Raw genomic sequence first — 17,299 nt, 5'->3', positions numbered from 1 at the left:
AGTAATAAAGACATCATAACAATGAGGATATAAGACAATGAAATTGCTGCCTTTCTGTGTTTAAAACAAAATGTAAAGGTAGCTACAGAAAAATCTTATATATGAAGTAAACACCTGAAAGCAAAACTGTTAGGTAGCTATAACCAGTAGGTACAATAGATGTTTATGAATAGTAAGATTAGAAAATTAGATAATGGTAATTCTTGAAGCCCAATAAGAAAAAAAAGTTCCTAATGGAGCTATTAGGTACTTTTGCATGGTTCCTAACTGAAGCATGTCATTAGAACTCTATAGAAGGGGAAGAAGTTTCAGTCTTGCTTTAAGTGTTAACAGTCACTGAGATCCAAGTGAATAGATACAGGTCGAGGTAAAAATAGACAGGAAATAGAAAAATGTCTCCATGTATTAAATCAGGAAAATACTAGGCCTGGGGACTTGGGAAGAACCAAAAGACAAAGTAGGAGTTGAAGAGGTAGGGAAGAGATGCAGAAGAGGGGAGTCACAAGGGATAGATACAGGGGGGATCTCCAGACAGATGAAGCTAAGAGAGATTTTTTTTATTATTGGGCATCAGTGAAGCAAGGATATAATAATGGAAAAGGTGTTAAAGTTCAAATAATTAGCAAGGGTATAATGCGGATAATAAAGAGACGTTAGGGTGTTGGGGGTGAGTCTTAGAATAGACGCAACATTAATGTTTGTTATATTCAAAAAGTAAGCTACTTGCTAGATGAATGAAATGAAATAGATTATGGGAGAATGGTGAGGCTCAGCAGGAAAGCCAAGAAACAATGTAAGGTATTTCACTGTCTGAAAATGTCTTATTCTGCACCTCTAGTCCATCACCTCTCTGCCAAGAGGGAGGAAACGTACCTCAGCATCAGTATTCTTTAGTCATGACTGGTCACTGCATTAGTCACATTTCTTAAATCTTCCAAAGATGTTTTGCTTATTCTTATCTAATTGATTCCCTATCTCACTCTCCACAAAAGCATTTCCAAACTTTCTCTTCTTTCATCAAGCCTCTCACACCTCCCTTGCTCTCTTTCAGCTGAGGACTACGCCTCTTCACTCAGAAAATAAAGGCCATTCAACAGGAGCTCTCTCTTCTCCCCTTCTCTTTATCTCAAACCCCCCCTGACATCATCTCCCATGTCTGCCATTGTCCTCCTTTTCCCCAGTTTCTAACAACAAGAAGGCCCCTCCTGCCAAGGTCACTCCTTCTAGATGTGAACTTGATCCCATTCCCATTTTGGCTTCTCCAACAGAGTGCAGCCTCAGTCATTGCCCCTCTTCATCTCTCCCTATCGACTGGTTCCTTCCCATCTGCCTTCAAAAATGCCCAGGTTTCCCCCATTCTTTTTTTTTTTGGTTTTGTTTTGTTTTTGGCTAGGCAATGGGTTTAAGTCACTTGCCCAGGGTCACACAGCTAGTAAGTGTTCTGTGTCTGAATCCAGATTTGAACTCAGGTCCTCCTGAATCTAGGGCTGGTGCTCTTTCCACTGCACCACCTAGCTGCCCCCAGGTTTCCCCCATTCTTCAAAAAGCTTCACTGGATCCTACCATCTCTTCAAGCTCTCACCCCATATTTCTTTTTTCTTTCTCAGCCAAATTTCTAGAAAGGAAAACACTTTATACTCAGTGACTCTGCTTCCTCTCCTTCCATCCACTCAAAAATCCTTTCCAATCTCATCACTCAACAGAAACTGCTCTTTCAACAGTTGCCAAAGATCTTATAATTGTCAAATTGAATCATCTTTTCTCAGTCCTCATCTTTTTTTGACCTATCTGATGCATTGAAACTGGGACCACCTTCTCCTTAACACTTTCTCCTGTATGGGCTCTTATGGCACTACAGTTTTGATTCCTACCTGATGATTACTCCTCAATTTCTTTTGCTGGATCGTCATCCACATCACACCCAACTCTAGGTGTTCCTCAAGGCTGTCCTGGGTCCCCTACTCTTCTCTCTCTACATTCTTGGTGACCTTACCAGCTCTCCTAGATCTGATAATCATCTATACATTGATGGCTCCTAGATCTATATACATCCCCCCATATATAGGTCTCTTCTCTGAGTTTCGATCCCACATCACCAATTACCTATTGGATATTACAAACTGGATGTGCCAGAGACATCTCAGACTCAATATGTCTAAAACAGAACTCATTCTCTTTTACTCCCTTATTCTTCCTTTCTCCTGAGAGAAGGTGAAAAACCTATTCAATAACACCTCATTTATCTGGGATCCTTGAACAAAGAATGAAGTATTCCACACAGGTGAATTTTCCAGATAACTAAAGCTTACTGTTTTATACACCGAAGCACTTAAAAAAAAAAGCAATGAAACTACTCTGAAGTTTTTCTAAAATACATCATACACATCTCTGCCTCTTGGTGTTCAGTGCTGTGTAATTCAATACTGACCCACAGGTCTGCTTTTTATAAAATTTTCTTTTTCCTCTCTTGGTAGTAGTTACTAGCTATACTTTTTCACTACTGTTATTGTGACAACATTTTTCTCTATTTTTAATTGACTATTTGTAATCTGCATGAAATGGGAAACTAGATAACTAGGCTTGTCAGACTTGTGTCTAAAATAAAATACTGAATGTTAGCTACATCCTGGAAAGCTAAGGTTGTAGCCTCAGTGATCTATGGATAAGTGAAGTACACAAATTTTTAACTTATGCTTCTTTTCTTGGTAGAATATTAAATTGCAGCACCATAGTAGTCTGTATTCACTATCCTTCAGAAAAAGCAAGGGTGAGATGAGCCTCTAAAAGAACATTAGAGAGGTATCTAGCAGTGGTCCTCAAACTTTGTGGTCTTAGGAACCCTTTATACTCTATAAAATTGAGGATTCCTTCCAAAAGAGCTTTTGTTTCCATGCGTTCTATCTTATCAATATTTACTGTATTAGAAATTAAAATGTCTTAGTATTATTGTGAAAAAAAATTTTGACTTTGCCGACCCCCTGAAAAGGTCTCAGGGACCTTCGCGGGGGAGGGTGCTGGACCACACTTTCAGAACCACTGGTCCAGAGGAGCGCTCACTACCACAGCCTCCATTCCTTCAGTGTGCAACCAGTAATGCTATGTTAGTGGCAAGGGTAGGAGATAAGTCACTGGAAAGCAAGAAAAAACAATCTAGAGAACAAATAAAAGGAATAAGGGAAAAACATCTCTTTAAAAAATTCACCTTTAGAGTACTATGGTGGAAATGACTACCTGAGAACACCAAGTACTATGGGAAGCATTCTTCAAGAGAAGGAAGATAGTTCAACTCTTGAGAATGACCATATTTATTCATTCATTACCTCTAAATTGTCTTTTTCTAACACTTGTAAGTTCCCTATTTCATAGGTCTACTTTTAGGACAAAGGAGATATTATAAATGTCATTGCTCTGAGTTCCCCAGAGAAAAGATGGCTTAATAAGCCAAGACATTTTAATTCCGATCATGGGAATAATCCTATTATTGCACATTCATTTTGATCTTCACTCTTAACAACAGCATTAAGGCTTCTCACAATACAAATAACACTTAACTTGTGTTCTCTGAACTGCTTGTTTTAAGAGTTTTTTGTTGTATAACTTTAAATAAAATACTTACTTTCATTTTGGCTAATGCAACTGAAAAGGGCATTCTGTAAATAAAAACAAATCCCAGTAATTAATAATAGTATTTACGGTCTCATAACTTTACACATTAATATCATACTAATTTATTCTATTCCACAGATGATATGAACATAATAAAATATTTAGCTACGTCTTAGATCCAAAATTTTATATATTAAAAACATTTAACCAATGAAGATGAATAATAAGAATTTTAAACGCTGGTATAGGACAGAGCTATTACTGACCTTATAGGCTAATTGTGTTCTATCAGATTTTTACTATATGTAGTTATTTTCAGCAGTTTGATTTAAACCATATTCTTTTCAAAACCATGTACAGAGATAGGTATCATAATGGGATTAGGAAAAAAAGTTGTAGCAATAGAAGGGAGCTTAGAGATTATCTTCATGAAATTCTCATTTTGCACAAGAGGAAGCTGAAGTGATTTTATTACAACATAATGGAAACTACATATAGGCTAATTAAAGGGACAATTACACCCAAGTACTCATGCATAATCTTATAAATTATAGAAATCTATATAAAATATTATAAAGAAGATAACTGAACACAAATAATCTAGACACTTATAGAAACATGTATTTTAGAGCTGGAAGAAACCTGAGAAATCTGATGTAGTCTAGCATTTTTTTCAGATGAAGAAACAGAGATCTAGACTGGCAAAATGATTTGTCCAGGATCTAGCACATAGTAGGCACTTAATGAATACTTGATTAATTGCCCAAAGTTATATAGACTGTTACTGGCAAAGTTGTCACCAAGACCCACCTTTCCTCTTAGTCCTCTGCACTTTTTGAGATAGAATGCTGTATAAAGTTAAAGAATGCAAATGAGCTGTCAGTGAAATGTAAAGAGGAGAAAAGCAACAACAGAGATACATGAGCAAAACCAAGGCCAAGATCCACAAAAACAGGTTGATGGCAATGGTTTATTAGCTGAACTTCAAAAGGAAATGGGCCTTGGTGTAAGAGCAAAGATAAGACAAATGATGTACATTTTAAAGGCAGAAAGCAGATGGAAATTAGAAAGGTTTTTGTGGTTGAAGGACGAAAATGAAGGCAAGAGGACTTTGACTTTGGACTACAGTGAAATCATAAATATGATGTGTGACAGATTTATTTGAAAGAAAAGACTTAGGAAGACTTTAAACATAGCCTTGCAGTAAAGCCGAACAAATTTACTTAGGGCAAAGGGTTTCTCAGAGATCTCTCCTCCAAGTAATACATGGTGGAAGGAAAAACGTTTAAAGCTGTTCATTCTCTCCAACAATGCTGATCTTTATTAATAATCCAGCTGGTCTGAATATAGTGCTTTTTACTTTTAAAAATATTTTTTACTTATTTCCTGATCTAACTTGGCTTTTCATTCTCTCATCAGCTGGCACTGATTCTGCTTATCTGATTTCTGTCAGCTTTTCATGAGAGATAAAACTATTAAAACCTTTGACTCTTCACAATCATCTGTTACCAGATTTTTTCCTTATAAAGGCATGAGGTGACATTTTCTTTGGCCTTTGTCTTTTGCCTCTGTAAACAGTGGAATAAAGTTCTGCTGATGGTTTTATATTTTTTCCAAGCTACATAGTCTTTATTATTTCTCATCTTTTATGTTCAAAACTGCTATTTCTTTGTTTCTCTCCAAAGCGACAAATCCTTTTTACTGTTCATATCATTACCATTTGCCATTCAAATCCCTCTACTGTCCTATACTTTGGTGTTTTTTCTTTTTTGCTTTTTTTTGGTGAGGCAATCAGGATTAAGTGACCTGCCCAAGGTCACACAGCTAGTAAGTGTTAAGTATCTGAGGCTGGATTTGAACTCAGGTCCTTCTGACTCCAAGGCCAGGGCTCTATTCATTGTGCCACCTAGCTGCCCCTTACAGTCCTATACTTTGTTAATCTTATCCTTAAGATGATAAGAAATAATAGCTGACATGTTTATATAGTGTTTAAGGCTTACATAACACTTTCCATACACTACATCAATTGATCTTTACAACACATCTGAAGTAGTCATTACGAGAATTATTACTGTCATTTTAAGGATAAGGGAGCTGGGGCTGAGAGGTTCACACTATTTAGTGCTAGAAAGGACCCTGAAAGTCATTTAATCCAGCTCCCTTATTCCAGCAGTTAAGTAGCAGAGCTGGGATTCAAATTTAGATAAGTCCTCTGACTACAAAGCCACTGCTTGTACCACTGTGATACCATCATGTTCCCTAGAAAGGTATGGCAACCTCTCCATCAGGAAATGGACTCTGGACAAAGGTGAAATGGTCAAGCAGCTAATAAATGTATGAGGTGGGATGTGAATGTAGGCATTTCCTTAAAAGTATAAAAGTATAAGGCCTCTTAGACCACATTAGTCCAGATTCAAGGTTCATACAGTCTGCTGCTCTTTTTTCTTTTTTTAAAAAAAAAAAGCCAACAGACAATTTAAGGAAGGACATGACTTTTTTCCTTGATGCCAACCTAAAAGACCAGGGATATCCTGCCCCTCCCTCTTGTTTTCAAACCCAAAATCTCCTTTAATGATTTCTATCATGAAGCTTGCCATGCATAAATTCATTTAAATTTATTTTGAACCTATTTATATTTTCAAACCATGGCACCTCTTAGACCAAAGAATGCAACAGCTTTGCATCCACTACATAAAGTTGAACTTCTTTTACTTGTTCTAAATTTACGTCTTTGAAGAATAATGGGGTGCCTAGTTTTACTATACCGAACTTGTTAATCTCTGACCATTGTTTCTCTCCAGATCCTTCATGACTTTACAGAGTTTGATCATATTCCTATCTTTCTAGACAGAAGAATCCTGATCTTATAGCCAGTTCCCACTCTTACTATTCCCTGCTTGACATTTTACCAGTCTAATCATTTGAAAACACCTACCCATTTTTTTATCAGTGTTAATTTGATGCCCTGGTTTCTACCAACTCTAGTTCCTTCCAACTCTAAAATCAGATGGGTTCTTTAAAAATAGTTTAATATTAGAATCAGCTTTCTGCCTTACCCACAGGAAGAGCTGGGAACTAGTGAAGCACTCTAGTTTCCTTCATTTCTATCACAAGGAAAGAGCTATCTTTTAGCATTTCATCCCCATTCCCACCCAGAACCCTATATTATTTAACTACACGGGATGAATCAGGCAACTCCAAGGTTTCCATTTGGCCCTACCCATAGTAACAAGCATAAAAGTTATTATCCATATAAGGTCAGACTCTTTAAAACTCATAATATCCATTCTCATAATATGCTCACCCTGATTAGCCACTACAACTGTGACCCGGACAGGATGGGGAGGAACTTCCACTGGAAAAAGGATATTCCTTTCTTCCATGCTCTGCTTCCCAAAATACCCAATAGACACTGAGGTACCCTGTAGGCCTGTTGAGGATCTTCTAGTATAACAGGAGCTAGGCCTCCAATATCTAAGGACCCTTTATCTTTATATATTTTGCAATCCTTTCCCCTTTCTAAGCTATTCACTCAGGCATATGTCTGTCTCATAGTTAGAATAATCAGTCTTGGGGAGAACCTTGGTCTGTGCCCTAGGGGAACTCATTGCAAGAGTCCCTCAAGCCTGGATACAAAGATTTGGGTAGCTTGGAATGATCAAATGGGATGGGAGTTCTGACCCTGCTCAATAAACTCCAGTGGCTTCCTATTACCTTCAAGATTAAGCATAAACTGGTGCAATGGACAGAGCACCAGCCCTGGAGTCAGGAGGACCTGAGTTCAAATCCGGCTTCAGACACTCAGATGCTTACTAGCTGTGTGACCCTGGGCAAGTCACTTAACCCCATTGCCTAGCTCCCCCCCCAAAAAAAAATATTAAGCATAAACTGTTCTGTTTGGCATTTAAAGCTCTTCAAAGCCTGGCCCCTTCCTACCTTTATAGTCCTCAAACTCCCTTCCATGTTCTATGCACTGGCCTTCTTCATGTTCCTTGTATACAATACTCTATTTCCCATTTCCTTGCCTTTGCCCTATCCGTCCCACTATGCCTGGGATGTTCTCTCCTCAACACTCAGTGTCCCTTTCTTCCTTTAAGACTCAGTTTAAATTGTACCTTTTATAGGAGGTTTTTTCTGTTCTCCACACTCGTCTCCTCACCTAGCTGCTAGTGCCTTCTCCTCTGTGATCACCTTCCATCTAATCTGTGTTCATCTTGTATGACCTAGTAATTTATATGTTGTCTCCCCATTAGAATGCGAATGCCTTGGGTCAAGGTGTAACTTTGCTTTTCTTTGTAATCCTCATGCTTAGCACAGTGCTTGGAACATAAGTGCTGAATGCACAACTCACTAGACTAAGTTTGGGTGAAGCAGAAGGACCTTTGCTGCTCCGATCCTAGAATTCCCAACAAGGTTTAAACTCCCATAGGCTGATAATTATCTTTTTATCAATCTCTTGGTTCAGGAGTCACATCCAAAGTTTATTAAAGGAGAGAGTGTTGTCACCCTCTGCCCTCTATTTACGTGCTCTGCTACAGTGCCCAAACTGTACCTGCCAATCTCCAGCTGAAATTTTGCTCACTGGTGGTACAAGCCTGCTCAATGGTGTGGCAGGGGAGGCCCAAACTAAAGCTTGATATCATTCAAGTGGGGATTCGCTCAAAAGATGGGATTTAACTGCTATTGAACTGTTATGCTGATCAAAAGGTGTACGAAGTCATGGTGCAACAACAGAGATGAAGTCCACCAAACATTTCTTTTAGGAATTTTACCCCCTCCCTTGCTTTTTCCCACTGGAAAACCAGCTACAAAGGGAGCTCATCTTAATGGGGCCCAGAATGCTGAATTCCCAATCTTAGCTGCCTAAAACAGGACAAAGGACAATCCTCATCTGACTATGATTCATCTGACTTTACGAAACTAAATTTTCTGAAAGCTCCCCTTTTGTAAGCAGATGGAATCAGGCAGCTAAGAGTTCTACATTGGCCCCATTGGATCACTTTCCTATCATTTGTTGCTCTAATGACTCAATGTTGTTTTAATTTCTCCTGCAACTTTTTAAGTTCCTTGGTGGTGAAAGCCTTGGTCCTATCCTCCAATCCTCCGGTGGAGGAAGTCATCCCTTTAGGTTAGTAATAGGATAAATCTCAGGTTCTCTTACCATCAGAGGTGGCTTCCCAGTTCTCATCCTAATTCCCATTTCCGTTCTCTTCTCATTACTCAGTTGGATTTAACAATTTCTCCAGTCAGATCTTGGTGTTGTGAGACCATTCTCTCCCACCTATAACTTATTGGTTCACATTCCCATCAGCATCACCCCTTCACCTATACTGTTACTCATTCTATAAGAATATCTTTTTGGTTTTCAAGACACAATCCTTAAAAACCAACAATGCATTCACATCTATTTCTAACTGCTGAATGTGCAAAGACGATTTACTTTCACTCTCCTTTATGCTGGTGATTCAGCTTTTCTAAAACTGAGCAAGAGCCAGGGCATATAAGCCTGTGATATGCCTTTATGCAGTCTGTTATCTTCCTTAGGCTAATCCTACAGAGTCAACAGGAGACCCCTTATTCCATCAGCAGCCACCCACCTTATCTGGCCTTCCCACATTCCTTTCCCAACTTAAACCATAAGATCAGCCACAGGGTCAATCTTACCAACTGATGCCAAATGTTGTGGGCTGAATCTAGCTCAAGCCAGTCCAATGATTCAGGTTGGGACTAGAATGCAATGAAACACTCATGGAACATGTAAAATTCAATTAAAAAAAAATGTGTTCAGTTGTTTTTCACATCTTATTCTTTGTGACCCCATTTGGGGTTTTCTTGGCAAAGATACTGGAGTGATTTGCCATTTCCTTCTCCAGCTCATTTTACAATGTACTTAACAATAAAAGATTTAGAGGGACTTAATCATTGATTAAAATGGCTGCTGCTCCCCCCCCCTCTACTTCTGCACTATCCATATTGGCAGTACTAGGAAGAGAAAGACACAGAAATAAGAATTTTGTGGAAACCTCAGGGACACCAAATCCCTCTAGGCTAGGCTTTTTATGCCTCAGGTGACAAGGAAGCCAAATCAATGCCCTAGTTCCCCAAACCAACCAAATCCTAAGGATAAGTCTCCTTATCTCCTCAAAGGAATCAACCCAGCTGCTCCTTACCACAGTATGTAGGCATCAGTGTTTCATATAGTGGTAGAAAAGGGTAATTGCAGGTTTATGTTGATTATTTTTAATGTTTATGTTTAAATTATTATTTTTACACAGACTTAAGATTTCATTAGTACAGGCAACTCCCAATGAGGAAACTCTCACACCAATGAAGATCTGCAACTCCTCCATAACTTACAGTCTTAAGAGGCACTGCGAGCAACTTGCCTAGGGTTAAGAGATTGTACTGGCAGAGATGTGACTTGAACCTAAGACTTTCTGTCTTAGAGGCTGGTTATCTACTATGCCATACTGTCTCTCTTTTTAAATTTACACAGAAGCTAAAATAATCCTTTTCTTCTGTCCTACTTACTGACAATCTCCAGGAATACATGGCAAGAAGCTATAATCTGACCTTTTATGATAACTCAGTTCCTCTAACCAAGATACTTTTGATCATCTTAGGCCAGAATACTAGTCAGCATCCCAAGTATGAATCTGCAACAGTTTTATGTACGAGTAGAATGCTTTCTGTTTTATTTCCAATACCCACCTCAGCAAAACTCAGCATTTCACTGAATATTTTGATCTCAGCTGAACACTGGCCTGATGTCTTCAAGAATGAGACTTCAATAATGTTCCAAACAGGCAGACTATGCAAAACAGTACTGTGCTCAGAGAACCATCTGTTTTCAGAGACAGTTTCCTAACAAAGATTTATATAAAATGACACAAAATATTGAAATCTGTAAACCTGTAATCCAATTAAATGCTCGGGCCCACCTAATGGAAGCTAACAGAAGGAAAGAATCTCTTAGTCAATGGGAGTAAGGATACAGGTGGCATTCTTAAGACCTGTTCTGATCATAATATTAATTCCTTCAAAGAAGACTCTTCAGAGAGAGATTGGGCCAGTAAGTAACAACTTGGACTAAGACTATACTGGCATAACTTCCTTACCTCACGATCTAGGTGCTGCTTTTTTTGTTTCTTTTACCTATCAACTTAACTGTCCTCCTTTTCTAACTCTTGTTACTTTTTCCCTTGTCCCAGTACCTCCTTTGTCTAGCACTTTTCTCCCTTTGAAATCACAGCCATTCCAGATCCTCTTCTTCCCTTTCTGACCATCGATTCTAATAATGGAAATAGTATAAACAAAAAAAAGTGTAAAACTTTTAAAGTTGCATCATAAAATTTGGTAGCTTCAATAATGTGATAATTAAACAACGAATGACAGCTAAAGCCCACAGAAGGGAAGAATGAGTAAGTTCATGAATATTTCATACTTTTATTCTGAAGGCTATTTAAGGTATTCTGCTTTGACTAAGTTCTTAGTCAATGAAAATTGCTTGCATTTCATAGATATAGTTAAATTTCTTGCATATCTGACATTGTGCCTTTTATACCAAGAACTCAGTTTCATTAATTTTTTTTTCCTGTGGTAATATTTACAAGCAAGACAATGGCTTACACAATTGGCCTTAAGAATAAAAGTAATTACAAAAAACAGAATTTAAGATTTTCTCTGCTATGGTTAGTGGGCAGTAAAAAGGATATTATATGGAACTAAAAAAAAAAAGGCAAAAGAATCAGACTCCATGGCAGGAATATATTCAAAACTACAACTGATTCTACAAAGTCAACTACACACATTCTAAGTATGATAGTTAATAGTTGGAAAATGAAAACTAAATTTGAGATAAGAATAAGTCTTGGAGTGATTTGTTTGCTATGACCTTGGACAGTAACTCAGTATTCACACAACCATAGGAATATGTTTTTAACTGTCACTTTAAGCAAATTCATAGATAACTCCTTTACAAAGTCTTTATGGGAGGAAGACACCAAAGTTACTCGTATTTTCCACCGACTCTAAATAGACTGGCTAAATGACATGAGCATAGGCTTTCTATTTAATAGATAATTCAAAAACTCTTGTTTAATTTAACTGCCTAAAACACACAAAAAAGAAAAGTATAGTACAACAGTGACATACCAAAAAAGTAGCAGAGTGATATTAAGAAGGACTAAGACTTTTTATCTATGCTAAAGCCAGTACTGCAGGACCTAATTGGTTTCGCTCTTTTTGGAGCTCATCAGCTGCAGGTAACGGCCTAATAATCAAATTGGACATTTTCTATTTGCCATGTTTGGGTTAGTCTTTTTTTCTTCTCTAATCCCAACTAAAAAGGTTAACATATAAATTTTATACTAACAACCTAAGGCTGTCACCTGGAAAATATATCACAAAAATGATCATACATGTCTAAGAGTGATAAGCAATTTAGTACCAAAGAAGATCTAAGAGTAATCTTGTACACTTAGAAGCAATTTTAAAGGGGCAGCTAGGTGACGCAGTGGATAGAGCTCCAGCCTTGGAGTCAGGAGGAGGACCTGAGTTCAAATGTGACCTCAGACACTTGGCACTTACTAGCTGTGTGACCCTGGGTAAGTCACTTAACCCTGACTGCCTCAGCAAAAAAAAAAAAAAAAGCAATTTTAAAAAATTATGATTATTTGTCCTCTTGCTGCAGAGATTAAAGTTCTAGGCAATGAAAACATTCCAAGCAAATACATCCACTGAAAATGAACATAATTTTAAATATTAAGTAACAAACGAAAAAACCACTGTCATTACTCGTTTTGAAACGTTTCCTTAAGCACAGCCAATCAGTCTTCATTTTATTTATAATTACTCATATTTTTGATCCTTTTTAGAGGGGGGTAAAAAGTATAACTATATAAATAATGAAAAGCACACATAAATACTAAATATTTTACTTTTTCTTTTTTAAAGCAGAATGACTACACCCAGTCAAGGACAAATTACTTCTCCTAACTCTGAGTTTATTGATTAAATCACTATTGTTCATGCTGTGGCCCTGAAAGCCACTAACATACTTTCTGACAGCTCTCAGACATCTTATATTACTATCTATTGCATATATTTATACTACTATACTATCTAACAAAAGCTCAATGATGTGTTTTATTTAAAACTTAATATGTTTGTGATAAAATATATTTTCCAAAATATCTAACGTTGCCTTTTTTGAGGTATGTTTTTACGTACCTTATTGAAAGAGCATCAAGTACAGAAGAGGGCTAGAAGTAGAAAGGAAAGAAAAAGATATTTCTAAAGAAAATGTAAAGAATAGTCTAGACAAAGATTTGGGAACAAAAGGAGGACTGAAAGGAAAAAAATCCCTTGACAAATCAATAATATTATACTTTAGAAGTTTCACAAGCATTTGTAATGCTAATATAGATATGATGCTATAGATGAACAATGTGTGACAACAAAAATAAAGAGGCTAACTGCAAGTCACACTTGAAAATCAATTATACCATTTTAAAGCTACATATCTTGTAGGGGATTTGTTAAATTTTATTTCATGAAACTTTCCATTAACCAATTCAGCTTAATTATACCTAGTCTGTTACTCAAGGAGAAAAAAATTTTTAGTTATCAAATTAAAACCACTACCTTAGTGACTAAGATGAAATGTTTTCCTTTTTTACCTGTTATTATTATTATTGTATGCATTATCCCATACCCTCATAAAAATGTTTGCTTCAATCTTAAATTCTAACTTAATTCTCTCCTCATAATTCATCAGTGGTTGGTAAACAACAAAAAAATAGGGTATAGTCTTATCAATACTCCCAAAGAACAAACAAAATAAGCCTACAAAGATGCAAAGAAACCTAATATAGAGTGATGACAGGAATGCCCCACCACAGTGAACTATCTGAAACGGCCAATTGGGATACCTCCTACTCAGTGGCCAGAATTTGGCAGCACATCACAGAACACACTTTGGTAAGCTATAAATGAAAAATAAATGTCACCTCAAAAGAAGGTATTAATCTCTAATGCTGTCATATTCTCCTCCTCACTAAAATAATAATATGTAAGCAAAATATAGTAAAATCTCAAAAATTCTGAGTAGAGAGGCATATTGGTTAGAACTGGTAAAACCTGAATCATAGGATATGTAGGGGAAAGCAGTTTTTAATAACTGTATTCACTACCTTTGTTGACAGTCATAGCATCATGCCTTGAGCTTTGTTTTTCTGTATAAGTTTTCTGCTTCCCAGAAATCAGTTTCCCCAGCACCTCTCTTTCCATTTTTGCAGATGCCTTGTAGAGGGCCTGCAGGGAGGATTTTACCTCGAAATGAGTAAGGGCACAGCTCAGGTTGAGGGTCTCAGCTTGAAGGGAAACTAAACTTGGTCAAAAAAAAAAAAGACAAATAAAAACTACAATACAGCTGTGTCTGTACTCTTCCACCTAACTCCTAAGAGGTATGATCCTAGAAGGTTTGGGGCCAGCTCAGTGCTGGGGCAATGTCTTGTTTATTGCCATATCCTTTTATTATAGTAGGTCCCTTACAGAACACCTCAGAGGGCTAGAAGATGATGCTTGGGACAAGCTAACCTGAAGTGCAAAAAGACAGAATGCTATCTAATTACATTTCCCCATAAGCAATTTATAGCCTTAGAGAGATGTCTGGGGTGCTGGGAGTTCAAGTGACTTGTCCAGAGTCACACAACTAGTATATGTCACAGGTGGAGCTGACCCCAGGTTTTCCTGACTCCAATGTGAGCTCTTCACCTACTATGCTATGCTATGCTATGCTACTTCCCACTACTGCTTCCAGTGTACCTTAAAAAAGCAAAGTAAATTATCTCTCCTTAGCCTTCCTCCTGACCCAAGTTAATCCTGTACTCCTCCATCACACTATTTTTACAGAGCTGTACCATTATTTTTATTCATCCTCTATTACCTACCCCTCACATTCTTTTAAAAAAATCTAAGTTAACTGACAAGTGCCCAGTGTCCTAGTCTTTTTAGAAAAATTTTCCCTTTTCCTCACCTGTGCATCTCTCCTTGTGTTTTTAGAATTTTCACTCCTGAGTAGTTCTCATTTTGTTTGGGGTGACTTTCCCTGAACATTTTTAGGTCACAGGATCCTAACTTTCCTTCTCTGTCTGAATCCTTTGAAATCTCCTGTTCTAAAATTGATAGATGTCAGACTATTCTTGGTGTTCCTCTTCTCTATTCCAAATTCAAAGATACAGTAGTCATTTTCCCTAATGGTTTCCATCAATTCCCTCCCAGAAACTAGTTACTTCTTGTTACTGAGACTCAAATCTAGACCAGAAGTTCACCTTATTGGTGTTCTTTACTTTCTAAAGAATAAAATTATCATTAAAGCAATAAAGACACTTTTACCTGGGATTTGGGCAGCAAACTTCTGAACTTGTCCAGATAATTAAAGTCTTCTATCACTACTATATTGTGCCAGACTTGGAATCTATCTCCTAAATACTTCATCTATTTCTTCTATCCATCCAGGTACTGCTTCTATTTCTGCTTCCAATGATTCTCATTCAAATACTCTCCACAATGCTTCTCAATTCTGGTTCCTGGATTTCCTCCCCATGACTGAAACACTGCAATTTTTTGGGTGCACTGTCTATTCTGTACTGCACTTAGCTTGGTGCCTATCTATATGCAGTTTCTCCTCCCTTTCCTTTTCAGCTTAAAGCCTTTTTGCTTATTCAGGCAAATATATTCTTACCAGTTCTAGTAAGGTATAGTCTATCTAAATTTCCAACAAGAGGTCTTGTTGAGTTTACTGTGTAATTAGCATCCACTTGCCTATAAATGATATATTTAAGTCATTAAAATAGTTGTTTTTCTTAAACAAGTTAAACATATGCTGTATGTCATTTACATTGCACTATTCATTTACAAATTCTTTTTCCATAAATCATGCAAAAGTAAACTTCAACACAGCCTCTAAATGAAAACTCCATTCCTTTCTAAATGTATATCACCAATATTTCAAATGGCAAGTAGGGATATATCATGTGTGGAGAGAGTATGGTGGCATCTCAGGTCACACATTTGAAATGCTAATGAGAATTTCTGTATTACCCAAGTTACACATAGTACTTAGTAAATTTTGCTGGCTTCAAATGAATTGCTGAACTCAATACAAAAATCCCTCCTACAACACTCCTGATATGTGTGTTCTATCCTCTGCCTGAACATTTCCCTTGCTGGGGAAGCTCACTCTCTCACTAGGCAATCCACTTCATTCTGAGATGGCTCTAAATTGTATTATAAAGTTCTTTCTAATATTCAGATTTTGGACCAATATCTATATTCTTATCTACATCCAGGCATCCCCTAATCTCTGTCCTTGGTTCTTTTATCTCTACATTTTCTTCCCTAGTAAAATTATCCATTCTCAAATATGATTCTTCTAAACTGATGACTCTAAAGTCATTCAGTCCTGACCCCCAGAGTCCCTTATTACCAAATGCCTTCTCCCCCAATAACTTTACACACAATATTTAAATCTAAATGAATCAGTTATAAACTTGGTGATATAGAATCGTGGATGTCTACCAATCAATCATGCTCAAACTAAGAATCACTTTCTATTTCTTCCATTCCTTCAACTCCTATATTCAATGTTATTGTGTCCTATTCTTTCTTCAAAATCTCAAATTCCTTCCTTAACCTCCATTTCCACTGTCACCAAACCTCCAAAAGATTCCTAGCAGCTTTCTCTGCCACAATCCATGCCCCTCCCAAACACATTTTGTAGGATGCTCTGCCAGACTAAGCTTTCTAAAACGATGGGTTTTTTACATTACTCTTCAGTTTAAGAATGAATATACGATTACCACTTACTTTTTACTGAATAAACTACTTATACTCTCATTCTTGAGACCATTTCAATTCCCACTTCTTCCATTAAATATTCCATGATAATCCTAGCCAACAATGATTTATTTATTCTTCCCAATATATTTTAAGTGTGGAATGCTTCCTGGCCACTAAATATACACTTACTACAATATTGTACTTAACATATTACTTTATTATATGCTCTCATATTGTCTTGTAGTTGCTTCTAGTGTGGATCTTATACTCTGCATAGTATTTGGTTACTTTGAATGAAAAAGAGGATGAAAAAAGTCATAGCTTAAAAAAAGGCTAAAAATCCTACATTACACATTTTAAGTAAAGGCCCTTAAGAAATATGAGTAAATTTCTTCAATTACAGCAAAGTTATACAAAATAATTTTGCTTTTATATTAAATGCTTGGACACCAGTGAGAAAAAGAATGGATATAAAAGTACAAAAATCTTATTTTAGTAAAAATTTTCATTCCTTTAAAACTCTTGCTCAAATTACTAACAAGTAGGTAAATGAACAGACTTTAGTCACTTTCTTTCATTAATCTTTACCTACTAAAGGTAGTCAAAATTGGTAGGTCCAAGGTAGACAAAGATGGAAAAAGATATGGCAAAAGAATTAAAAATCTGAATAATTATCCCATACTTAGTTGAGAATTAACTGTGTATGCTTTGCTATAGCTCTTTTTAATTTGGTTGCTTTACTTTAATTTGCACTAAGCTTTTTGTATTGTTTTTGCATTTTCAAGGCATAAAAGAAATCTATACAAACTCTTCATAACTTTTTTATCAGTTACTTTTAAACAACTGTCTC

The 17,299-nt window shown here is 36.8% G+C and overlaps 1 protein-coding gene across 1 annotated transcript in view; it reads right to left on the bottom strand.

Annotated features, from left to right (window-relative positions):
* The window catches only part of RECK (reversion inducing cysteine rich protein with kazal motifs), a 73,592-nt gene that overhangs the window by 31,932 nt on the left and 24,361 nt on the right, over positions 1–17,299 (bottom strand). The window contains exon 7 of the mRNA XM_021004604.2: positions 3,617–3,650. Within this exon, the coding sequence (XP_020860263.1) occupies positions 3,617–3,650 (34 nt within the window). The remainder of the gene's footprint in view (positions 1–3,616; positions 3,651–17,299) is intronic.

Source organism: Phascolarctos cinereus, unplaced genomic scaffold (assembly GCF_003287225.1).
Source record: "Phascolarctos cinereus isolate Bilbo 61053 unplaced genomic scaffold, phaCin_HiC Scaffold_4;HRSCAF=312, whole genome shotgun sequence".
NCBI lineage: Eukaryota > Metazoa > Chordata > Mammalia > Diprotodontia > Phascolarctidae > Phascolarctos > Phascolarctos cinereus.
The sequence above is the reverse complement of the archived record's forward strand: the minus strand, read 5'-3'. Positions and strand labels throughout refer to the sequence as shown.